This window comes from Puccinia triticina, chromosome 9A, assembly GCF_026914185.1.
Source record: "Puccinia triticina chromosome 9A, complete sequence".
Classification (NCBI taxonomy): domain Eukaryota; kingdom Fungi; phylum Basidiomycota; class Pucciniomycetes; order Pucciniales; family Pucciniaceae; genus Puccinia; species Puccinia triticina.
In genome coordinates, this window is record NC_070566.1 from 5,503,826 (window position 1) to 5,526,068 (window position 22,243).

Consider the following 22,243-nt stretch of genomic DNA (forward strand, 5'->3'; position numbering starts at 1 on the left):
TTGTCTTCCACAATTGTAGTACTCCGCCTGTTTAATCCGCGCCTGACGCAAACAATCCATTGCTGTTTCCTGCGTAACTTGCAAATCTACTATAAAGTCATCTAATCCTTTTCGCCCCGTATTTTCAGTTAAAATGTTAAAGCGAGGGTGAAAACCATAAGTGAAGAAAAAAGGAGAAATTTTTAAGCTTGCCGAGTCCGCGTTATTAATAGAGAACTCCGCCATATCCAGGCACTTATCCCAGTTGTCTTGGTAATAAGAACAGAAATGGCGGAGGTAGTCCTCTACTACCTGGTTCATTCTTTCAGTTTGACCGTCAGTCTGAGGGTGATACGCCGTCGACAAAGCCGACCTGATACTTAGTGTCTTCATTAACGCCTTCCAAAAATCGCTGACAAACGTGCTGCCCCTATCTGAAACAATCTTATCAGGCAAACCATGCAATCAAAAGATATTTTTCTTAAACAGCCCCGCCAAAACCGCCGACGAAGACGCCTCCTTACAAGGTATAAAATGCGTCAGCTTGCTTAACAAGTCTATAACAACCAAAATAGAATCAAATCCCCCCGATAAAGGGAGCTTAACAATTAGATCCATGCCAATAACACTCCATGGTTTTGGGTCCGCCACAATTGGCACCAATTTCCCATCCTGCGCTTGGCGTCTCGCCTTTACTTGCTGGCAAGAGTCACAGCTGTTGACGTAGCGTACGACAGAGCTCTTGATTCCTGGCCACGAGAAGGTTCGTGTCAATGTTGCCAAAGTTCGCGCAATTCCCGGGTGACCCACCGCCGGCGAGTCATGATACATGATCATGATTTGTGTGCGCAAAGAAGCCGGAACGAAAACCCTATAATTATGCCAGTAAACACCATCAATGAACCGAATATCCTTTTTCTCGACCTCCGAGGGCAAATAAAACTTCTTAAAATAAGTCAGCAAGTTTTCAGTCGGTCGCTGAAAAAATAGATCATGAGTAGAGATAGGGGAGCCGCCCTTATCATTTGATACCTCATCACAAGAAACCATTTTCCTAGTGATCAAGTCCACATCACCCAATATCTTTTGACCATCATAAAAATTGTCACGATGGCTCGGTCCATCGGCAGGATTCTTAGATCCTACAATATGATATATAAGCATGTTAAAATTATCCAAAAATAAAGCCCAACGAGCTTGTTTTGGCAATAAGTACTTTGCAGTCCGAAAGTAAAGCAAATTCGAATGGTCTGAAAACATAGATACCGGATTCCGGGTTCCCATTAACCAAGCCCTCCATTCCTCGCAAGCCGATACAATTGCCAGCAACTCCAAGTCAAAGATTTTCCAAGAGCGCTCCCGGTCGGAAAGCTTCCTGGAAAAATAGCTTACTGGAAGATAATCACCATCAGCATTAGGCTGGCTCAGTACAGCCGCGATGGCGTAACCCGAGCTATCAACATGTACTATTCTGTCCTTGTCAAAATCGAAGTGAAGTAACAACGGTTCACTCGTGAAAAGCTTCTTGAGAGCCTCAAATGCAACCACCGCATCCGCCAAATTAAGCAAAGTAGAATCACTGTACTTGTCTTGCGTCAGCGTTGTCAAAGGACCCGCCACCGACGAAAACCGCGGGATAAATTGTCTATAAAAATTTGTAAACCCTAAGAATTTTCTCAAGCCGCGAACTGTAACAGGTAAAGGCCATTTATTAATTGTATCCAACTTACCCGCACTCATTCTTAACCCTTGATCAGTAACATCAAACCCTAAAAAATTAACCTTGTAACAAAAGAAATCACACTTTTGTAAGGAGGCCTTCAAAGAAAACTCACGAAGCTTTTGCAATATCTTCTTTAAATCCAACAAATGCTGCTCTCGTGTCTTGGAGTAAATTAAAATATCGTCAATGTACACAAAACAGCACACATCTAGGTACTCCCGCAAAACGTGCTGAATAAACCTTTGGAAAGTAGCCGGAGCGTTTGCCAATCCGAAGGGCATCACCTGATATTCATAGAGACCCCACGGTGTCCTAAAAGCCGTTTTCCATTCGTGGCCTTCCGCCACACGCAAAAGATTAAACGCCGCCTTAAGATCTACTTTTGAAAGAAACTTACACCCCTGCAAGTTGTTCAATAAGTGCGCAATGACCGGAAGAGGATAGGAATCTTGTACAGTCATACTATTTAGGATGCGATAATCCACGCAAGGCCGATTGGCCTTCCCCTCAACTTTAACATAAAAGATAGGGGCCGCGGCGGATGACGATGACAACCTGATAAACCCCTTAGACAAATTTTCATCAACATAAAGCTTCAACTCGTCCCTCTCATCCTTACTTAAATTGTACATCTTACCAAACGGGGGCACAGCCCCGCTCTTCAAGTTAACATGACAATCGAACTGACCCCGATGAGGCGGAAGACTCGCCAAAGACTCTGTGACAAACACGTCGGCAAACTCATCTGTAAGCGACTTAGCTTCATTACAAGGCGAGGTACAAATCTCTTGCACACTCTCATACATTACAACATCACCATTAACACCTCCAACAAAAGCACCCAAATCTTTGAGCCATGAGACTCCTAATATAATATCCGCTGAAGCTAACTGAGTTAAATATAACATAACATGCGTACTAAGGAAAGAACCACAAGTGGTGGGGATCAAAACAACCCCTTTTGCGTAAGACAAAATCAAGCCAGACTTTGCTGCCTATCCGTCAAACGATTTGCATTGAACCTTGACCGGGAGATCGACGACATCTAAATTAACCTTCTTAGCAAAAGAAATGTCAATAAAAGAGGATGAAGCACCCAAGTCAACCAAAACATACGCATCAGTTTTACTATTATTACACGTCAGCAAAGAACCATTAAAGAAAGGGCAATTATCTTCGCGAAAAGCCTTTTTAACAAAATGTATTTGCTTACAATCCTTTGCATTCATCTTATCCGACATACACGAGTTAAAAAACACCTCCCCAGCCGACATCTCCTCCATGGCAATAGTGTCCGCCGACAAAACGGGGTCCGCAACAGGAAAAGATGATCGCTTCTTGAACGGCAAATCAACCTCTCCCACGGACTGACGCTTCTTGCCCTTGTCCGGCCGTCCAACAGGCGAACCAGATCTGCTCTTGTCTTCTTCATACGTTGTTCTCGCCGGCGTGGAACCCAAAGAACGTTGGTTTTCCGGCGCCCACTTAGAATCACTCCGTTGGTTGGAGCTCTTCTTTCGACTCGATTGGCCCCATTGTTTCCACATCTGAAGCATATCCGACAAATCCAACTTCATGTCACGGCCCAGAGTACACCCTCGCTTTTGATAATGGGCATCATCGAATTCGCCACCGCATCAAATACAAATGTTACGATCAACACATTCTTGGCGAAATTCGGCATAAGAAAAACCCGTGTCCCTCGCCGCCGCAGAGACTTCGTCCACATCCATAGCATCGCCATCCGGCATTCTTGCTTGAGGCTGTGATGAAGAAGTTTGAGGAAGGCGAGGAGGCGGGTGAATTGGCTGATTATTAGAGCGAGATTGGTTAGCCTTAGTGTCAGGGCGCGTCTCTAAAGTGGCGACGCCCTGAATAGAAATGAACAAATGGTGAGTTCCTAAAAAGGAAAACACGCTCAAACTCGACCGCGGAGCGGGAGGAGAAAGCCGCGCCTCCGGTGGAGGGGCTGGTAGAGCTGAGTCGTACCTGAACCTGAAAAGGTTCGTGAAAAGAAACTCTAGCTTACCGGGTAAGGTAGCGAGTGGAGAGAAGCAGAAGGTGGAGAGAAACTGGTAACGGCGGAGGGAGAGGTGGTAGCGGAAGAGACGGCGGAGGCGGAAGCGTGGAAGGTGATAGAAGGACGGTTTGAAGATGTAAAAGGAAGTGAGATATGGCTAGATGAAAGCCCCGGTCGTTTTGTATCAAACAAGGGTGACGGGCGTTGTAATCTAAATTAATCTGGTCGACCTTTTGTGGGGCGGAGGCCCCAGGTCTCTTATAGCCAAAATACCAAGGCCGCACTTCGGCGCCGTGTTTCCACGACGCTTCTTGTTGAACTACATCCACGCGTGCATGGATTGTACTAACTCGAGCTTGACAACTAAATCCACGCGTGGAACATGCGCGTGGATTGTGCTCACTCGAGCACGACAACTTGTGAGTGTTACCCAGCCGGGTATGACACTCAAAGGCATTCTACTTAGTTGCGTACGCGCGCGCACTCGTTGCCTTCGGCGCGTGTTGAGGCAGCACTATGCGCACACAGTTCTTCTGTGGTGCGTGCCGTGTCAGCCTTGGCGCTGTCTGGACTAGCCAAGGGCTGGCACTTAGGGTTGAGAATCTTCGTAACACCAGAAACATTTCTAGCAACCGAAACCGCAATTTCCTGCTTAGCTTCCAAGTCGACCAATTCATTCCACGGGCCCCGTATTAACGCCAATTTCACCAGATTTTGATCGATAGCCTTGTTGTAGGCTTTACATTTCGAATGGTCGTCTAACACCAAAGGACAAAGTAAGGAGTTAAAGAGGATGTTGAACTCCTCTATCGTCTTAGTGCCTTGACAAGCTGCATAAAAGGCAGCTTCCGCTTCCTCTAACTCATGATGGTTAGCAAAAGTGCGCTCAATGGCGTCGATGAAAGAGTCAACGTCCTGTAGCTCAGCTATAACATATTCCATCTTAGCTGAAGCTTTGAGAGCCGGCAAACTCAAGACCGCCGCATTGTTAGAGAGTAAACCACGCCACCACGTGTACGACGGAACCTCGCCTTCAATTCGACCAGAGCCAGCACGAAAATATCCCGAAATCCACAAAATTTTCTGCTTCTCTGTGTTGAACTGTTCACCAAATCGTTCAAACGCATTTCTCATCGTAAAGCAGAAGTTGTTAGTCTCCTTAGGTGCCCCGGTAAAATAAATGTGAGACTGATGAGGGGGCTCAATGAAAATTCTCGGTCGCTCCGTCATCAAATGTGTATTGGCGAGCTCCAAATTCCCCACTCTACCGCCTAACGCCTCGTTTGAACCCTCGAGTAATCCACGCAAATGCGCCAACAATTGCAAATTTTCAGACTTCGCCTTCAACAACTCGTTATGAAAAACATCCTTTATGTTCTTCGTTTCTGACTGTAGCAAGGAAATCGATTGTTTATCCTGTCGGGCTTGCGCGTTCAAGAGTGCAATTGAGGCCGCTTGCGCTTGAAGAAGTGTGGATTGGGAAGAATTATTGACTCAAAGATTGGCAAGCAAGGTCGAAAGATCATCAGCGGATTGTCCCACGACTCCAGTGGGTACCGATTGTTCAGGAGCTGAAGAGCTTGACGGATTAGGAAACGGATTTGGAAGAGGCGAAACGTGTTGAGAATTGGGATTAAGCAAAGGAGGAACTGGTGGAGGGCTTGGACTGAATCTTGGTGAGTTTCGAAGCGGAGTGATTGGATTGATTTCAGAGACGTCGGACATGGTTGTATGAGAAAAAAATTTTAAACTTTATGCGATATAGGCAATATTTTGAAAGGATCGGGATATAATTGTGAGGCCTGGCCTACTAAACAGTTTGCTATAAGTGGCTATGAAACTATCCGAGAGGATAGTTCGCCGATTGCTTGTTTAGTAAACTTTAGGATTTTTAAGATTTGAAGTTTTTGATCACGATGATGATATAATGTGGATAGTATTTTGTTTTGTAGAGTTTATAAGAGTTTGAATTCTCGAATAACAAAATATAATGTGAAGAAAAGACTATAACAAAGAATATCCCGATGGGAGAAGAGAGAAAGAAAGAGGGAGCAAGAACAAACAAAGAGAGCAACAAAACCAACGGAGTAACAAAGCGCCGATGACATCATTGGAAAAACCAACACGTCATAGAGATGATCATGCTAAATGAAATCAACGTTTATCGGAGAAATCCCGATGCCGATCGAGCTGCATAACAAGTCACAAACTTCAAGGCTTAATCAGCATGTTTCTCTTACAATCAGTTAAGCTAACCACTCCGGGTCGTTACAAGTAGCCACCATCAAGCAAAGCATTTGGGACTGAAACCGCGTTGCCTTCAGGTTACCAATGCGACCGTTTTGTCTGACGAAGTGCTGGAAGATGACTCGGACGGGTCCTCAAGCTCTTTGAACGCGGACTTTTGACACCGGCCTTTTTTTGGCCTGGAGTTGGCTCAAACTGCAATGAAGCTCAGAGGCGCTTTAGATGTTGGCGCTATCGGTCTGGCCATGCGCTGCTTTGTTGAATAATTGTTGGAGGTTGAACTCCAAAGCAAACTGATTAATTGTGAGATTTGTAAGGGGATGAAACTGCCTGTTTGTCTTTAACTTGAAACCAACTTTCAGTTTTGTTGCGGCCCTTGGGAGAATCTGCCTGGAAGGGCAGTTTAATGGTGGAGACTCCTTCTTATATTGCGTAAATTGTTGGGGGGTTGGTTGGAAGGAAGAGGCCTTTCCTCCTTTTGGACCTTTGAACTGAAATTCATTAACTTTTGCTGGGGGTGCTGCGGACGTGCCGCTTCTTGAGGTGGTATTGTCTCTGCTGCATGGGCCTTGGGCCATATGGGATGTTTGGAGCCTATGGGTGCGGCGGCGTAGCCGCCTTGAACTCTAGTTAGTATTATACTATAACAGAAAGGCCCGGTTATTGTAGAGTATAGTATAGGCCCATTGTTGCTTGAGGCAACTCTGAAACAAATACAATACATGGAGTGTATCTGATAAACCTTTTTCATTGAAGATGGAGACCTCCATGTCCTATTTTTTTGTTTTCAGCCATCATATACATAGGGGTTGAGAAATCGACTCCCACAAATTAAAAAATCGACTCCCAAACGCGTTTTACGTCGCGCGGACCGCCTCGGGACGTCTTTCCCGGGTCCTCGCGACCTCATTTTGACCCGGGGGCGTTTTGAGAGTTGTAATTGTAATTCCGCAATCCCAAACGGGAGTTGGGATTTTAATTTTACAAAAACTCCCAGAAAATAGAGAAATATTTATATCTCCTCACTGGAGCACCCAAATGCTCCCAAAATTTTACAACAATCTAGATAAACTGTCAAAAAAAAATTTTGAGATTTACAGCAGTAGAAACCATCAGGAAGGCCTTGTGGAACAGGGGGGTTAATTTGACGGATTTCCTACTAAGGGAAACCCCCGAAACCTTATCTATGGTTCTCCAAATGGTCCCAATTTTTTTATGCCACAAGAATACACTCTTTAAAACATGTGCTGAGCTTCACGGCATTAGCAAACCTCAGGGAAACCTTGTGTAGCCGGGGGCTGATTTGGCGGATTTCCTGCTAAGGCAAACCCCTGAAACCTTATCTAACACCAGGAAAAAACAATGTTCCCTTGGCAGCAAGTGACATTTGAATAGCTCTGGCCATCTATCCAGCATCTATCCACAGCTGGTACATCATAGCACAATTGCAATAACTGAGTATACATTTGCTTGCCTTGCACAGCCAGCAGCGGCTAGTATAGCTCATTCTGCCATGTGCACACACAGCTTGTGATGTGCATCTGCTCAGGACTAATCTGCTCAAGCAACACCTGAGTTATTCAACACCTCTCTATCTACATTGGCACTAGGACAAGGGTGTTGATAAACACATGCCCGTCCCCCTGGTGCACGCCCACGCCCACACCCTTTGAAAAGGGCGTGTGGGGCCGCACAGGGCCGCACACCCTTCAAAAAGGGCATGTGGGGCCACACAACCTGTATTTGCGGAGGGCGTGCACACCCCTGTATGGGGGTGCAAGGGCATGCATGCCCCTGTATGGGCGTGCAGGGGTGTGCCCCGTGCCTGCTAGCCGAGAGAGATACCTCTCGGCAAGCAGGCATACACATCCCTCCTCGCCGAGAGCCCCTCGGCGGGCAGGTGCAAGTATACCTGCTCGCCAAGAGCCCCTCGGCGGGCAGGTGCAAGTATACCTGCTCGCCAAGAGCCCCTCGGCGGGCGGGCAAGCAGGCATACATACAGCTGCCCGCCGAGAGCCTCTCGGCGAGCAGGCACACATGCACCAGCCCCGAGCAAGTATACCTGCTCGCCGAGGGGCTTACCTCGCCGAGAGCCCCTCGGCGAGCAGGCACACATGCACCTGCCCCCCGAGCAAGTATACCTGCTCGCTGAAGGGTTTACCTCGCCGAGAGCCCCTCGGCGAGCAGGCACACATGCACCTGCCCGCCGAACCTGCTCGCCGAGGGGCTTACCTCTCGGCGAGCAGGTATATATACATACACCTGCCCGCCGAGGGGCTTACCTCTCGGCGAGCAGGTATACATACACCTGCCCGCCGAGCCTGCTCCACGAGAGCCCCTCGGCGGGCAGGTGCAAGTATAACTGCTCGCCACGTACAGCTGCTCGCCGAGGGGCTCTAGGCGAGCTATGCCTGCTGTCCAAGGGGCTCTCGGCGAGCAGAGATGTGTATGCCTGCTCGCCGAGGGGCTCTCGGCGAGCAGAGATGCGTATGCCTGCTCGCCGAGGAGCCTTTGGCAAGCAGGGATGTGTATGCCTGCTCGCCGAGGGGCTCTTGGCGAGCAGGGATGTGTATGCCTGCTGTCTGAGGGGCTCTTGGCGTGCAGGCAAGGTGCACACCCATACAGGGACGTGCACGCCCTTTGACTTGCACGCCCTTGGCAAATACAGGGCATGCAGCCCCACACGCCCTTTTCAAAGGGTGTGGGTGTGGGCGTGCCCCCGGAGGACGGGCATGCGTTGATCAACGCCCATTTTGCGGATCAGGGGAAGTATTTACATACATATGTGTGTAACAGCACAAACTTCCCTGCCTTTGCTGTATGTACATAGCAAGGCAGGCCTAGCAGGCTTGTTGAACTTTCACAACAGTCATAGGATCTTAGCTCAGTGGCTCACTGTTAGTGCAGAACTGTGCCAGAATGAACAATGCTGGGTGGTACTGGGGATCCTTGAGCTGGGCCAGTGAGCACTGAGAAATGAGGATATGTATGTACATAAACCACTAAAACATACTGAGCACCAAGGACACAGGTGGCACAGGATCAGAGCCACTTTGGAGCTGCAACCAAAGCTGTCAAATGTCACTTGTCTCCAAGGGACTATTTTTTTTTCCTGGTGTAAGGTGCTCCAAATGGCCCCAATTCTTTTCTGCCACAAGAATACACTCTTCAAAAGATATGCTGCGCTTCAGGGCATTAGAAAACCTCAGGGACACTTTGTGTAGCCGGGGGGTGATTTGGCCGATTTCCTACTAAGGCAAACCCCCAAAACCTTATCTATGGTGCTCCAAACAGCCCCAAATTTTTTCTGCCAGAAGAATACACTCTTTGATACATATTTTAAGCTTTACGGAATTAGCACTCCTCAGGGAGACCCTGTGTAGCCGGGGGGCGGATTTGGCGGATTTCCTACTAAGGCAAACCCCCAAAACCTTATCTTGGGTGTTCCAAACGGCCCCAAATTTTTTCTGCCATAAGAATACACTCTTTAGATAATATTACAAGCTCCAAGGAGGTATTACACATCAGTAACACCTTCTATTGACAGTGATGTAGTGTAGTGCAGCGCAAATGCACTATTTTTTAGTGTAGCGTTAGTGCAATTGCGTCTATCTGCGCTAACGCTACTCTAAAAGCTGAAATGGCTTTTAACCCTGTGCGCGTACTTTTAGCGCAAATGCGCGCAATTGCGCTAAGGCTACACTAAAAAATAGCGCATCTACGCTGCACTACACTACACCACGGTCAATAGAAGGTGTTCCTGATGTGTAATACCTCCTTGGAGCTTGAAATATTTTGTAGAGAGTGTATTCTTATGGCAGGAAAAAAAGGGGGGCTGTTTGGAGCACCGTAGATAAGGTTTTGGGGGTTTGCCTTAGTAGGAAATCCGCCAAATCCGCCCCCTGGCTACACAGGGTCTCCCTGAGGAGTTCCAATGCCGTGGAGCTTAACATATGTTTCAAAGAGTGTATTCTTTTGGCAGAAAAAATTTGGGGCCGTTTGGAGCACCATAGATAAGGTTTTGGGGGTTTGCCTTAGTAGGGAATCGGCCAAATCACCCCCCGGCTACACAAAGTGTCCCTGAGGAGTGCTAATGCCGTGAAGCTTAACATATTTTTCAAAGAGTGTATTCTTGTGGCAGAAAAAAATTGGGACCATTTGGAGCACCATAGATAAGGTTTTGGGGGTTTGCCTTAGTAGGAAATCCGCCAAATTAACCCCCCTGTTCCACAAGGCCTTCCTGATGGTTTCTACTGCTGTAAATCTCAACATCTTTTCTAGACAGTGTATCTAGATTGCTGTAAAATTTTGGGAGCATTTGGGTGCTCCAGTGAGGAGATATGAATATTTCTCTATTTTCTGGGATTTTTTTGTAAAATTAAAATCCCAACTCCCGTTTGGGATTGCGGAATTACAATTCCGACTCCCAAAACGCCCCCGGGTCAAAATGCAGTCGCGAGGACCCGGGAAAGACTTCTTGAGGCGGTCCGCGCGATGTCAATTGCGTTTGGGAGTTGATTTTTTAATTTGTGGGAGTCAATTTCTCAACCCCCTATACATAATAATGGCTAAAAACAAAAAATAGGACATGTAGGTCTGCATCTTCAATGAAAAATGTTTACCAGATACACTCCATGTATTGTATTTGTTTCAGCGTTGCTTGAGGCCCCAAAGTGGAAAACAAAGAAACTGGGTTTTTCTCTTATGATGGCATTCCTGATGTACAGGAGCCATACATGCTTTGAGGCTAAAATCAGCGGTCCAAAAGCTGGCCGCAAGCTTTTCTGAAATTGCTGTACTTCAAAATAAGTATAAAACAATTTGGTCAGGAAATGACTTGGATGTGACTTGATTGACTGGGGAATTGTATTGGAAAATTTCTAAGAGGGGATGGAATAAGGATTTGAAACAATTAATAGCTGCTTGTATAACTCATGTCTTCCCACAAACTCCTATTCACTCCAAGGAGGCATGTACAAAGCTTCAGAAACCATCAAACATGTAGTATCAGTGATTGTGGATATGGTCAGGGATCCAGTACCAAAGTACCTCCAAATTTTGGCCAGTATCATGATATGTATTCTGAAGGAGGTAGTGGGCTTTGAATACCCCTCCTTTGAATATTAAAAGGGTGGGATCTGTGGCCAAATTTTAGAAACCTAACTCATTTTTGCAAACCAATTTCTTAACTCCAGAAACTCCTAAGAATAAATTTTAACCTGAATATCTACATCCCAAAATGATGAACAAGCTCTTCCAATATGTCTTCATCAGTGTTTGTTCTATCTCTGCTTTTTATAGCATGCCTTCAATAAACAAGGAAGATTTCATTCCCATGGAGATTAAAGCTAAATCAGAGGCTCCCACTGCAAGTATAGATGGTGAATAATCTGTTACAAGAAAAATGTTTATTCTAAATCTCTGAGCTTTCATTCACATGCTGATTCACTTGTTCTGAATCTCCTACATGATTGATACACAGGAATATCTGATGGAGTGAAACTCAATCCACCAATGGAAAAGTTTGAATTTCAGTCACAATCTTCTGGAAACCATCAAGGAAATCCCTTGAGGGAAAATGATTTGCAAAACACAGAATCTGGGGTATCTCATTCAATGTCAGAAGACAAGGGAAAATCAAAAGAAGATATTTTGGACAAATCAACCCAACACATACCCGCATTGAAGGTGCTGAACTCTCAAGAGTGTGAGTCTACTATTTCTTTCCTTCAACAAAACTTTATAAAGTGTTAAATTCTAGAAATATTTATATGGACTTACTTCGCCCACTGCAAAAAACGCTTTGCACACTGTACAGTTCACAAAGTCCCCAGTAAGTCCATATTTATATTCCAAAAGATATGGATGCAATTTCAGGCAATTTTCTCATGTATTCTCTTCAAGAGTTTTAAAGGGCTACATAGACTAATATTTGATTTATTTGAAGACCACAATTTTGTAGGACTCCGGCATGATGCAGATTATTTATTTTTCTGGGAAAACAATCTCCAAAAGCATCTTTATGATTTTCAAATGTCATCAAAATCAATAGAGGGTGCAGAAGATGTTTCAGAGGAAATATTGGCTGTTGATGAATTAGGATACCATCTTGGTAAAATAATGGATTGGTTCTTGTTGAAGCCAGAACAACATCAGATGGGTGAGGCAGATGTACAAAACATTGGAAGAGTGTGTCTTCAAAAGATAAGGAAATTGTTGGTGACTGATTCCAATGTACCAAAGAAAACTTGGGATTCAGGGCCTGCTGGCACATTTCCTGGTAAAAGTATATACACAGCAAGTGACAAGGAAATTGGAAACTTTCTGACACCCTGGAAATATGCTTTTGGAAGTATTGATTTCTTGTATCCAAGTTTATTAAAGACACAGTTTTATTTGAATTGTAAAAAACAAGATCAAGGGTTCCCCCTATAAAATCACAAAAGAGAAAAAAAAAATCAAGGGTTTTCCCTTATTTAAAACCTCAAATAATATGGCGGCACTAATCTCCATACAATAATCATCCAAAACAAAAGTCTCAACCTAGCCCCCCAACAACAGCAGAGCTGTGTACTCAGGCTCACCCCCCAGCCCGCGTCTAGCGCGCGGGTCAAAAGGGATGGACATGAAGGCCCCCGGCCAGCAGCTAAGGCTACAGACCCGTGGGGGGCCCACTCTTCGCCCCTTGGACTGCGCATGTGCAACAGCGGAGGGGTTGGGGGCGATGGATAGCTGGAATTGCAGTGTCGCCAATCGCCCTGGGGAATTGATAACCTCGAAAACTGCCTCGCTTTTAAGCAGTTGGTCCTTCTCAGCGTTGCTAGACTCACCACAGCTGTTCTCTTGACTCGCTCTTGATCAATATCACCGTTACCCTTGCCAGGAAACTGTATCCACCGTCGCTATCTGCAACTCACCGCCACACCACCCTATCATCGCCGTGCACTACCAACCCACCGTGGCGCAATCTTACTCACACTTGTACGTCACATCTTCCGCAGCTTTGCTCCCATTCCTTTCCTCTGTTAACACTAATTCTAAATTTTTACATCCAATGCTGCCTTCACTAACCTTCTCTGACCATTGCAGAAACTCTCAAACGCACTCACCCCGTCCCGACCTGCAGCGCGCACAGCCAGGCCTTCAGCTACAACATCAGATTGACCAGTTGGCCCAGCTCTCCTCGCTCACATTCACCATCTCCGTCCCCGAATCCGCAGGAGCTTCTTATCCATACAGCCTTTCCCCCGGCAAGCCCTTGCCAACCAGCAAAGGCATATCTTTTGTGCCCTTGCCAACCAGAAGAAACTGTGAGATCCAAGGTGACGATCTCAATTGGGACCCTAACGACCAGTTTTCTGGGGTCGCCAGCAGCGCCGGTGGCAGTAGTCGTGGGGGAGAGACGAGAGCAGGGTTGCAGACGTCTTCATCATCGGGGGGTTCTCTGAGGAAGATGCGCGATGCTGGCAGAGCAGGCACACCTGAAAATCACGGAGAGAGAGCTCTGGGACTTGTCCTGCTTCGCATCCACTAACTGATACCCCTTTTTCTCCAAGCTCGTCAAACAAGCCTGACCCTGCTCTTGTTCCTCCCCCATCACACTGCTGCCAACCGTAGATCAATCAACTTTTAGTGAGCCCATCATTACTGTTTTTATCTTTTTTATTTCACAGCCTGGGTTTTGATTAGGACCTAATGGATCCACATCCTATGCCCTCCTCTGAGGCTCCATCGCTGCGACTCTGATGTAGCCTCTTCCATTGAATGGTCAGTCTCACCAGGTGTGTTTACTTCCATTTTGGCTTGTTCTGATTCATGTCTTGTTTTACTCCGGGTGGGTGGATTGGCTGCCTTGTTAACGGCACTGGTAGGGTATGCTTCAGGTCTATTAACCCATAAACTTGGAAGCTTTTGATGATAGGATTAGCTCTATTTGCATCAATTAATCTTGACTACCACATCCAATATGAGAAAAACCAATTGAAAGTTAGATTATAATATATCATTTCTATTCTTCCTGCAGCATACTTGTTAAAATAGCAGCAACAAGATGAATATTTATTCTTAGTTATTGTCATGGGAATCTTCATTCAAAATCCATTGGGATACCCATGTTTTTGCTCTTTCTTTGAAAGCATTATGACATTGCAAAGTATGAAGTCCATATATTCAAAAAGTCTGGTACTTTTTGACATGGGTGGGTGTTTTTTCTTAGATAATGTGATGACTGTTTTGTATGTTGATTCTTCAGACTTGTTGATCAAGGGGGAACCTCCCTGAGTATATGTAGCAATTTTTGGCAGCAATTATACCAGGTACAATAATAATGTTTTGACAACCTAATTTTGCATGTATTTTGTGCTGATGGCTACCCACTTGTGTCTGTGAAAAATGCATCTCCTTATGTTTGTTGATTCTGGCCCACATAAGTGATCTACTACTCAAAGTGTAATTTTTTTTTTTGGAGGATGAAATTGTGTATCAGCTATCATAACAGCTCTTTTCACATTAGTAAATTTAACACCACTTTCCTGAATATTATCACAAAAAGAATGTTTGAAAGAGGAGGATTCTGAGTATCCACTTTGTCTGAGAAAAATTAGATCATAAGAATCAGTGAGGGTGTTCAAAGTTGAAATTATAAAAATTTTGACACCACAAAATCATGAAATCATAACACTTTTTTGGGTGTTGATTGTTTATTTAGCATTCTAGAAATATGCTATGGTTTGAGTTTTGGTTGGAACATATATCTTTTTCAGCTTAAAATTTTAAGATTTTATGGTGTTATGATTTTACGCAAGTCACTTTGAACACCTTTGAAACTGGTGTTGAATTTACCAATTTAATAAACAGGGATAATGGTGAACTGCATAATTAATTTGTAGAGGACTAACCCTCAATTCTCAGCGGCGGAGCCGCCTTGTCCTCTAGTAAGAATAAAATAATTGATCAGAAACAAGTCAAGGAATTCTTTGAAGACATGGTGGTGGTTAATCAGTTCATTGACTATATCTCTAAAGAAACATGGGGAAAAAGTTCAATTGAAAGTCTTCATAAATTCCCAATGTTAATCACTGAGCACTGGCTATGGAAAGATTCATATGAGTTCTTGAAGGGTAAGATGCTTTTTTCCTTGGTTATTACTAACTTGATTTTTTTCTAATTAGCATTTTTTTTTTAAAAAATTAATTTGGTTTAATACAGCCCTTGGAAAAAAAGAGGAACGGAACATCAACATTGAATCAATTTTGAAAAGATTGATAGAATCATATGAATGCAGTCATTTTAACACCCCTGAAGAAGTCAAAATACTTAGAAGGGAATTTTCTTTGGATCAATATATTAGCAAGTCTAATGTTGAAGGTCAAGAAACTCCAGTGATTGATAAAAAGAATGGAGTTGGCTTTTTCCCATACTCCCAGTATTATGAAGGAAGATCTGATGTTGAAGAGCTCATAAAAATGATGGTGCCACTTTTGAATGAAAGCAAAGAAAATTCAGGAGATGTTCCACTTACTTTGAGCCTTGGTTGCGAGATGTTGCATCTGATTGACCATGAATTCTACCAAGGGATAATGAAAGATAAAGTTTCCAAATTGATTGAAGATCCACAAGATTTTGAGGAGATGTTCAAACTAACGTTGCTGAAATCAAGGATGGATGCAACAGAGAAGATGGCACAAAATTCTTACAATTGGTTCAAAATTAATAACCCAAAGCATGTTGATAACCCTGAAAAGCAAGCAGAAGCAATCAGCAACCATTATTCTAGCAGAATTGAGCCAATGGCATTGGAATACGCAAAGACTTTGAACACAGTTTCAAACAAGCAAATCAGAATGAAATAAAACACAGGCGTCTTGTTAATCCAGCTTTACTTTTCTTTTGTTTTCATTTTTACATTTGCATCATTTTGGGTTCAGGGTTTTTTTGCAAAAGAAAACCAGGCATCTCACCGCAAATCACTAGTTCTTCAGATCTCATTCCCTCCTTTCCATCTTATATTAGTTTGCATTCTGTTTTGTTATCATTCTCCAATATTGTTTTCAGAAGACTATCAATAGGTGCATGAAAGTGGCGTACTATTATTTTTGATACATCTTCATTTGATCATCCTGATCTTTCTCAGATCCTGACCCAAACTCCTTGAAATTTATATATGGTTCTGACTATCCCAATATGTTATCTGTAGACTGGCCTAATTGGTTTAGAAACTGCATTGAGTTACTCCAGATTGTGTGTCTGCCATGCCCAGGGATGTAGCTTGCCGCCCAGAAGAGGGAAAATTAGCAGAGAATCTCAGTTACTCAAAGTCTCTTCCAGCCACAAATTTCCCATGTAGCTTAAACGCTCCCTATGTAGAAACATATGATGTTTCTTGTCCAGTGAGAGCTCCTGAGACCTCGGTGGACTTTGTGGGCTACAGTGGGTTAATTGAATTACGCCCATCCACCCTTTCATGTACCCAATTCCTTTGGGTCTTCCTCACATGAGATGAGGCAGCTGGGTCGTGTTTGCGTCTGTGCTACTCTATTTGGGTTGCGTTAATGAAAGGGGATTCTTTGGCGAAACGTGACCTTGCTGAAGTCCCATCACGCACAAGTTCTGTTGGATGCTTCCAAATATCCCTTTTTGTCTAAGTGAAGAGTGCTTGGCTCTACAATTCCTCCGGCGATCTCATGGTTTCTAGTAGCTACACCCAGCCCGCATCGCAAGACTGTCTTGGAATCAACGATCATCCAAGGTGCTGACCTCCTGAACCGTTTTCGAGCAGACACCCGCCGAGGTTTTTATAAACGTTGCTGCTGTCGCCGTCGTCGTGCTCGTTGCAGGAAGGACCTCCTCCAAGTGAACCTGCAAGGTCAGTAGCGCCTGCACCCCTGAGTTTCCGTACTTTTGTTCCTTCCTGCTTCACAATGTTCGGGCAATCTGCATGGCAGGTTGGGGATCGGTGATCGATTGGGGGAAAGAGTGTGGATACATGGTCAAGCGAGCCTGGATATACTTATAATTCCCTGGAGGCTGGGCCAGCCACTGACCATCCTAGCCAATTGCAAACCCGCTTCATCGCTGACTTTTGCTGACTACATATCCACCAGACCACCTCCCTCGCCGACTGCAGGTGCAACGACCCCCAAGAACGCCCCCGAGCCACCACGTCCCAGCTTTCCAATGTCCAACAATCCCAAACCTTCGTGGATCGGCCCCCTGGGCTCGACCGACCCCTGCCGCTGGCATCTTTTACCGGTGCCTGACGAGGATCAGGCCGTGTGGACTTACGACTCCTCCCCAGATAGAAGCCTGGGCGAACAGAGCTTCCAGAGTAAATATTGGCTATCGAGGCATTCCGTTCGTCCTTCCTTTTTCGCTTATCTCGCTTTTCACTCCTCTCAATATTAATCCCCCCCTCTTCTATTCCTTTTTTCAATCTGATCAGAAATCCCCCGCCCTACCCGACCCAGAAGGGGACCCACTCCAGGCGGCCAAAAATGGATTCGAGTTTTACAAGAAGCTGCAGATGCCGGATGGCCATTGGAGGTGCGTGCGACCGTCCGGAAGTCTCAAATTCGCCATGACAAGAAGAGCGACTGAGTGGGTATCTGATTGATGTTCCCAGCGGCGAGTTTAGTGGTGGGTCTTGTGTGCTACACTCCATGGGCACGATTGAAGAGTGCGCTTCAAGGTTGACATCCTTTCCTCTTCTGCCTCCTTTCGACCCACAGGACCCCTCTTTCTGACTCCCGGTAAGGCCGTCGCCCCCTCGGATCCGCTTCATTGATTGACCCCAGAGAGGAAAGTCTGACCTGCTTCCATCCAGGAATGGTAATCGCTTGCTACATCACCAAGACCCCGCTGCCCGAGGAAGTCAAAATCGAACTAGCTCGCCGATTCGCCAGCGACCAACGCCAGGGCCAGAACGTGCGCGACCGAGGCTGGGGTCTGTGGGTAGCACTCCTCCATTCGCTGTGTAGCTCTGGTTGACCTCTTTGGACATCGCAAAACAGCCATACCGCCGGCAAGTCGACCGTCTTTGGAACTGTCCTGAACTACGTGGCCTGTCGGCTACTCGGCATGGATGCCGAGCATCCGATGATGGTCCGGGCCCGTGCCACGCTACATGCGCTCGGTACGTCCATCCATCCCTTCCCCCCTCCCCATCCCATCAGTCTGGGGCTCATTCCGACGGGGCCGTTTCGATCAAATTCACAAGGCGGCGCGACGGGGATTCCGACTTGGGGCAAAGTGTGGCTCGCCCTCCTGGGTGTATACGAGTATGTGGCAACCCATCAAACGCTCACTGGACGTATCTCTCTGAACCTGTTCGCCTCATCAGCTGGGAAGGGGTCAACCCCATCCCGCCGGAACTGTGGCTGTTACCAGAAATGCTTCCGATTCACCCCTGGAGATGGTGGGTCCACAGTCGACAGGTCTATCTGCCCATGAGCTATCTCTGCGGGAAACGATTCCAGGCCCAGTCCGATCCCTTGCTGGCCTCCCTCAGGCAAGAGCTCTATACACAGCCGTACGAGTCTATCGATTGGCCCCGATGTAGGAACTTGGTCGCCCAGGGGGATCTCTACAGTCCCCGCCATCCCATCGCCAACGGCTTATTTTGGATCCTCGGGCATTGGGAGAAGATATGTCCGAGCTCGATCAGAAATCTAGGATTAGTCAGTCTTCTTCTTCCCCTTTCGCAATCTCAGCCTCGGTCCTTAAAGATTTTTTTTTTTCTGATGGGCACAGAACCGAGCTCACGAGTTATGCAAGATGGAAGATGAAAATACGGACTTCAACGACCTCGCCCCCGTTAACAAAGTACTAAATCTGATTGTCTGTTGGGACCGATACGGGCCGGAGAGTGACGAGTTTCGCCGGCACCAATCGAAGCTGAAGAACTTCCTGTGGATGAACAAGTTTGCGGCCTCCAGATAAACGTTCGGCTGTCAACTCTAGTCTGAGTGCCTTCTTTTTCACTTTTCGACAGGGATGGAATGGGCATGTCGGCGACCAACGGCTCCCAGCTCTGGGACCTTGGCTTTATCACCCAGGCCCTCGTCGAGTCCGGGCTGGCCAAAACTGACGAGCCGTCGACCCAGGACTCGGTCGTCAGAGCCCTCCAGTGGATCGACAAGTGCCAGATCTTGGAGAACCCCAAGGTAAGAGTTTTGCGCGACGCGCCCTCTGGCTATCTCACTGATCGCAGATTCCGTTGGCTTTCCGTCTCTTAGCACTTCAAGTCAGGCTATCGTCATCAAACCAAAGGCGCGTGGCCGTTCAGCACCAAGAGCCAAAGTTACACGGTCAGCGACTGTACGGCTGAGGCGCTCAAATCGGTTTTGTGTCTCCAGGAAGAACTAAGGTACTTTGGCCAATACTCTTTTTTTGAAGATCGCGAGAGTGGTTGTGATTGCTAAGCACATACAAATCGGTCTTGCCCTACAGCTATACTCCCAAGCTGGTATCCAAGGAACGACTCTACCTCGCCGTCGACGTCATCTTGAGTCTCCAGAATCCAAACGGCGGGTTCGCCTCCTACGAACTCGTCCGCGGCCCAGGCTGGCTCGAATATTTGAGTCCGGCTGAGGTATTCGGCAAGACGATGATTGAGTGATTCCTCATCCGCTTCATTCCCACCCGTCAATCGCCCAGACTCATCATCATGGGGATTTTCTTTTCTTCCTTTCCACTCCTTCGCAGGGTCAATTATCCGGAATGCACAACGGCTTGCTTGACGGCAATGAGCTTGTTTAGTCGATACCATCCCGATTACCGTGCCGCAGAGATCAGGTCCGTCCTTACACTCGCTCTCTGGGTAGCTCTTCCGGACTCCCTCCCTCTCTCTGTCAGCGTGGCTGACCTCAAACACGCTCTAGTCGGGCGCGCCAGGGAGCGATCCAATTTATCCATTCCGCCCAACGTGATGACGGCTCCTGGTACGGCTCATGGGGAGTATGGTGAGCCCACTCGGCCGCCACATCTACCCTTCCGTCCATCAACTAATTTGGGGTTTCTCTCCGCCTGCTAGCTTCACGTATGCTACCATGTTCGCACTCGAATCTCTGTCGCTCAATGACGAGACGTACAAGAATAGTCTTGCTGTCAAGAAGGCCTGTCGGTTCTTGCTCGATCGACAGATGGATGACGGCGGCTGGGGCGAAAGTTTCAAGGTAAGAGCCAAGCCCGCACCTACCTTGTTTCCTGACCGGGAGCGGGATATTATCTTGTTATCTTAGGTGAGGGTAATGCATACAAGCTAACATGATTGGCAAAAAAATCACTTGATGCGTTGGCACACGTACTTTGGACAGTCGTGCGAGCAAGGTGTCTACATCCACCACCAGACCTCGCAGGTCTTCCAGACCGCATGGGCCGTCCTGGCCCTTCTCGCAGCCAAATACCCCGAGCCCGAGCCCATCAAGCGTGCCTGTGCGCTGATCATCTCCCGTCAGACCGCCGATGGCCAGTGGCTCGACGACGCCGTCGAGGGCGTCTTCAATAAAACCACCGCGGTCACCTACCCCCATTACAAATTTGCCTGGTCTGTACCTCCCTTCCCCGCCTCACTATCCCTTCCTATCCATTGCTCATTCTTGCCCGCTCCTTCTGTCGCTCGTAGGTCCATCTGCGCCCTCGGCAAGGCGCACAAACAATTTCCTGACGTCGAGTGGTAGCATCCTTGTCTCATTCCACCATCAGAGCCACCCACTTGCCCCCTGATCCAACAAGAAATACCAAGAAGAAAAAGAGATACCCTTGAACAAAAGAAAATGCTTGCTTACATGTATAACCAAAACAAAGATAATCACTTATCCCTTTCATTTATTCAGCACCAAAAAAATGTGGATGAGGAAACCTCTGGGGCAAACTGGGAAAGCTTGTACCAGTTTGCTGAGGAGGAATGCGGTTCAGACAGGCGGTGTTGTACCCATAACTTGTGCTGTTGCTGCACTGCTTAGTTGGGTTGGTATGCAAAGCATTACACTTTGAGAGTATAAACACATGCTGTGGCATCATTTGTTGCACTAATCATTTTGCCCAAAAAAAACTGCTCTTCTTGATTACTCAGTTGGGATTTCGGGATTTTGGGGGTCTGTTATTTCAGATGAATCTGCCAGGGGAATCTGGGCCAAGTTCATCTCCTTTGCAACTGCGATTTCCCTAAGTTTAGGTTGTTGTAACCCAGTTACTGGGCTACCATCCAGCTCTAGACACTACCTGTGATTAAGGAATTGTCTGTGCAGGAGAAAATTCATGGGAAATAAGTCTTGCAAATATGTGAAGTCAATCAATCTAAAAGACAAAAGGTGTACACAACCCAAGCTGAATGTGCGTTGTGAGACTCCAAAAGTGGGTTGCACCCCTTTTGGCTGAATTTAGAGAAGTATGTGTGGGGAAACCCCTGCCTCTCCAAAAATCAGACTAACAACACCCCCAAGCAAAGCTTGGAAGAAGAAGATGTGGACGGTGTAGTTGTTAATAGTCTTGCAAGGAATTGTTTGGGACTCTTCTGGTGAAGTATTGGTTATTTGTAGGGTGTAACTGGTATATATATAGAGAATGTCAAGACGGACCCGGGTATAATTTACACCGCCGGTATCCGCGTGTTTTTTTCTAAAAACGGGCACCCAGCACTGCATCTGGCACCACCTGGCGGGTACCAGCGGTACCCGCCATTTTTTTTTTTCATCAAAACTCACTCCCAAACCCCTCTCTTGATGGATGGCAAAGACAGGTCATCAAAAGGACATTCACACAGTCCCTTGATGGCTGGTCAGTGCCAGGTATCAAGAGCAGTGCATGCTTGGATAGCCGGTAAGACTGCCGGCTCCTCTCAATGACTGGTGTGACTGGTTGTCAAGGGGGCCATCAGAGGAGTGTCCTCTTGATGAACAGCTAAAGAGGAGCATCTATGTAATCCTCTCTAGCTGGTCATCAAGAGGAACATGTAATTCTCTCAACAACCAGCTATAGAGGAGTATGCATGTACTCCTCTTGACAACCAGCTAGAGCTCCTCCCTAGCTGGTCATCAAGAGGAGTACACATTTTCTCTTGGAGACTAGCTAGAGAGGAGCATGGACTCTCTAGCACCTGGTCATTGAGAGGAGTTACTCCTCTCAACAACCGGCTTTGACCGGTTGTTGAGAGAAGTATATACACCTCTTGCAATGGCCTGCTGTATCAGTGGCCATCCAAGCTGCTCTCAATGGACAAATGACCGGCCATCAAGAGACTTTTTTTGTTCTGAACACACTTTTGATGGCTGGCCAAA

General features: G+C 46.5%; 1 protein-coding gene across 1 annotated transcript; it reads left to right on the top strand.

Annotated features, from left to right (window-relative positions):
* Nucleotides 1–17,144: 17,144 nt before the first annotated feature.
* Nucleotides 17,145–20,644, top strand: PtA15_9A541 (uncharacterized protein; the record flags this gene model as incomplete). Its single annotated transcript, XM_053172761.1, has 17 exons — nucleotides 17,145–17,321; nucleotides 17,410–17,510; nucleotides 17,590–17,603; nucleotides 17,696–17,716; nucleotides 17,791–17,914; nucleotides 17,978–18,099; nucleotides 18,184–18,244; nucleotides 18,307–18,643; nucleotides 18,717–18,886; nucleotides 18,958–19,129; nucleotides 19,202–19,332; nucleotides 19,416–19,580; nucleotides 19,671–19,760; nucleotides 19,847–19,927; nucleotides 19,999–20,140; nucleotides 20,282–20,511; nucleotides 20,590–20,644. The coding sequence occupies 17 exons, from the start codon at nucleotides 17,145–17,147 to the stop codon at nucleotides 20,642–20,644; spliced, it is 2,193 nt and encodes a 730-aa protein (XP_053023969.1).
* Nucleotides 20,645–22,243: the final 1,599 nt, after the last annotated feature.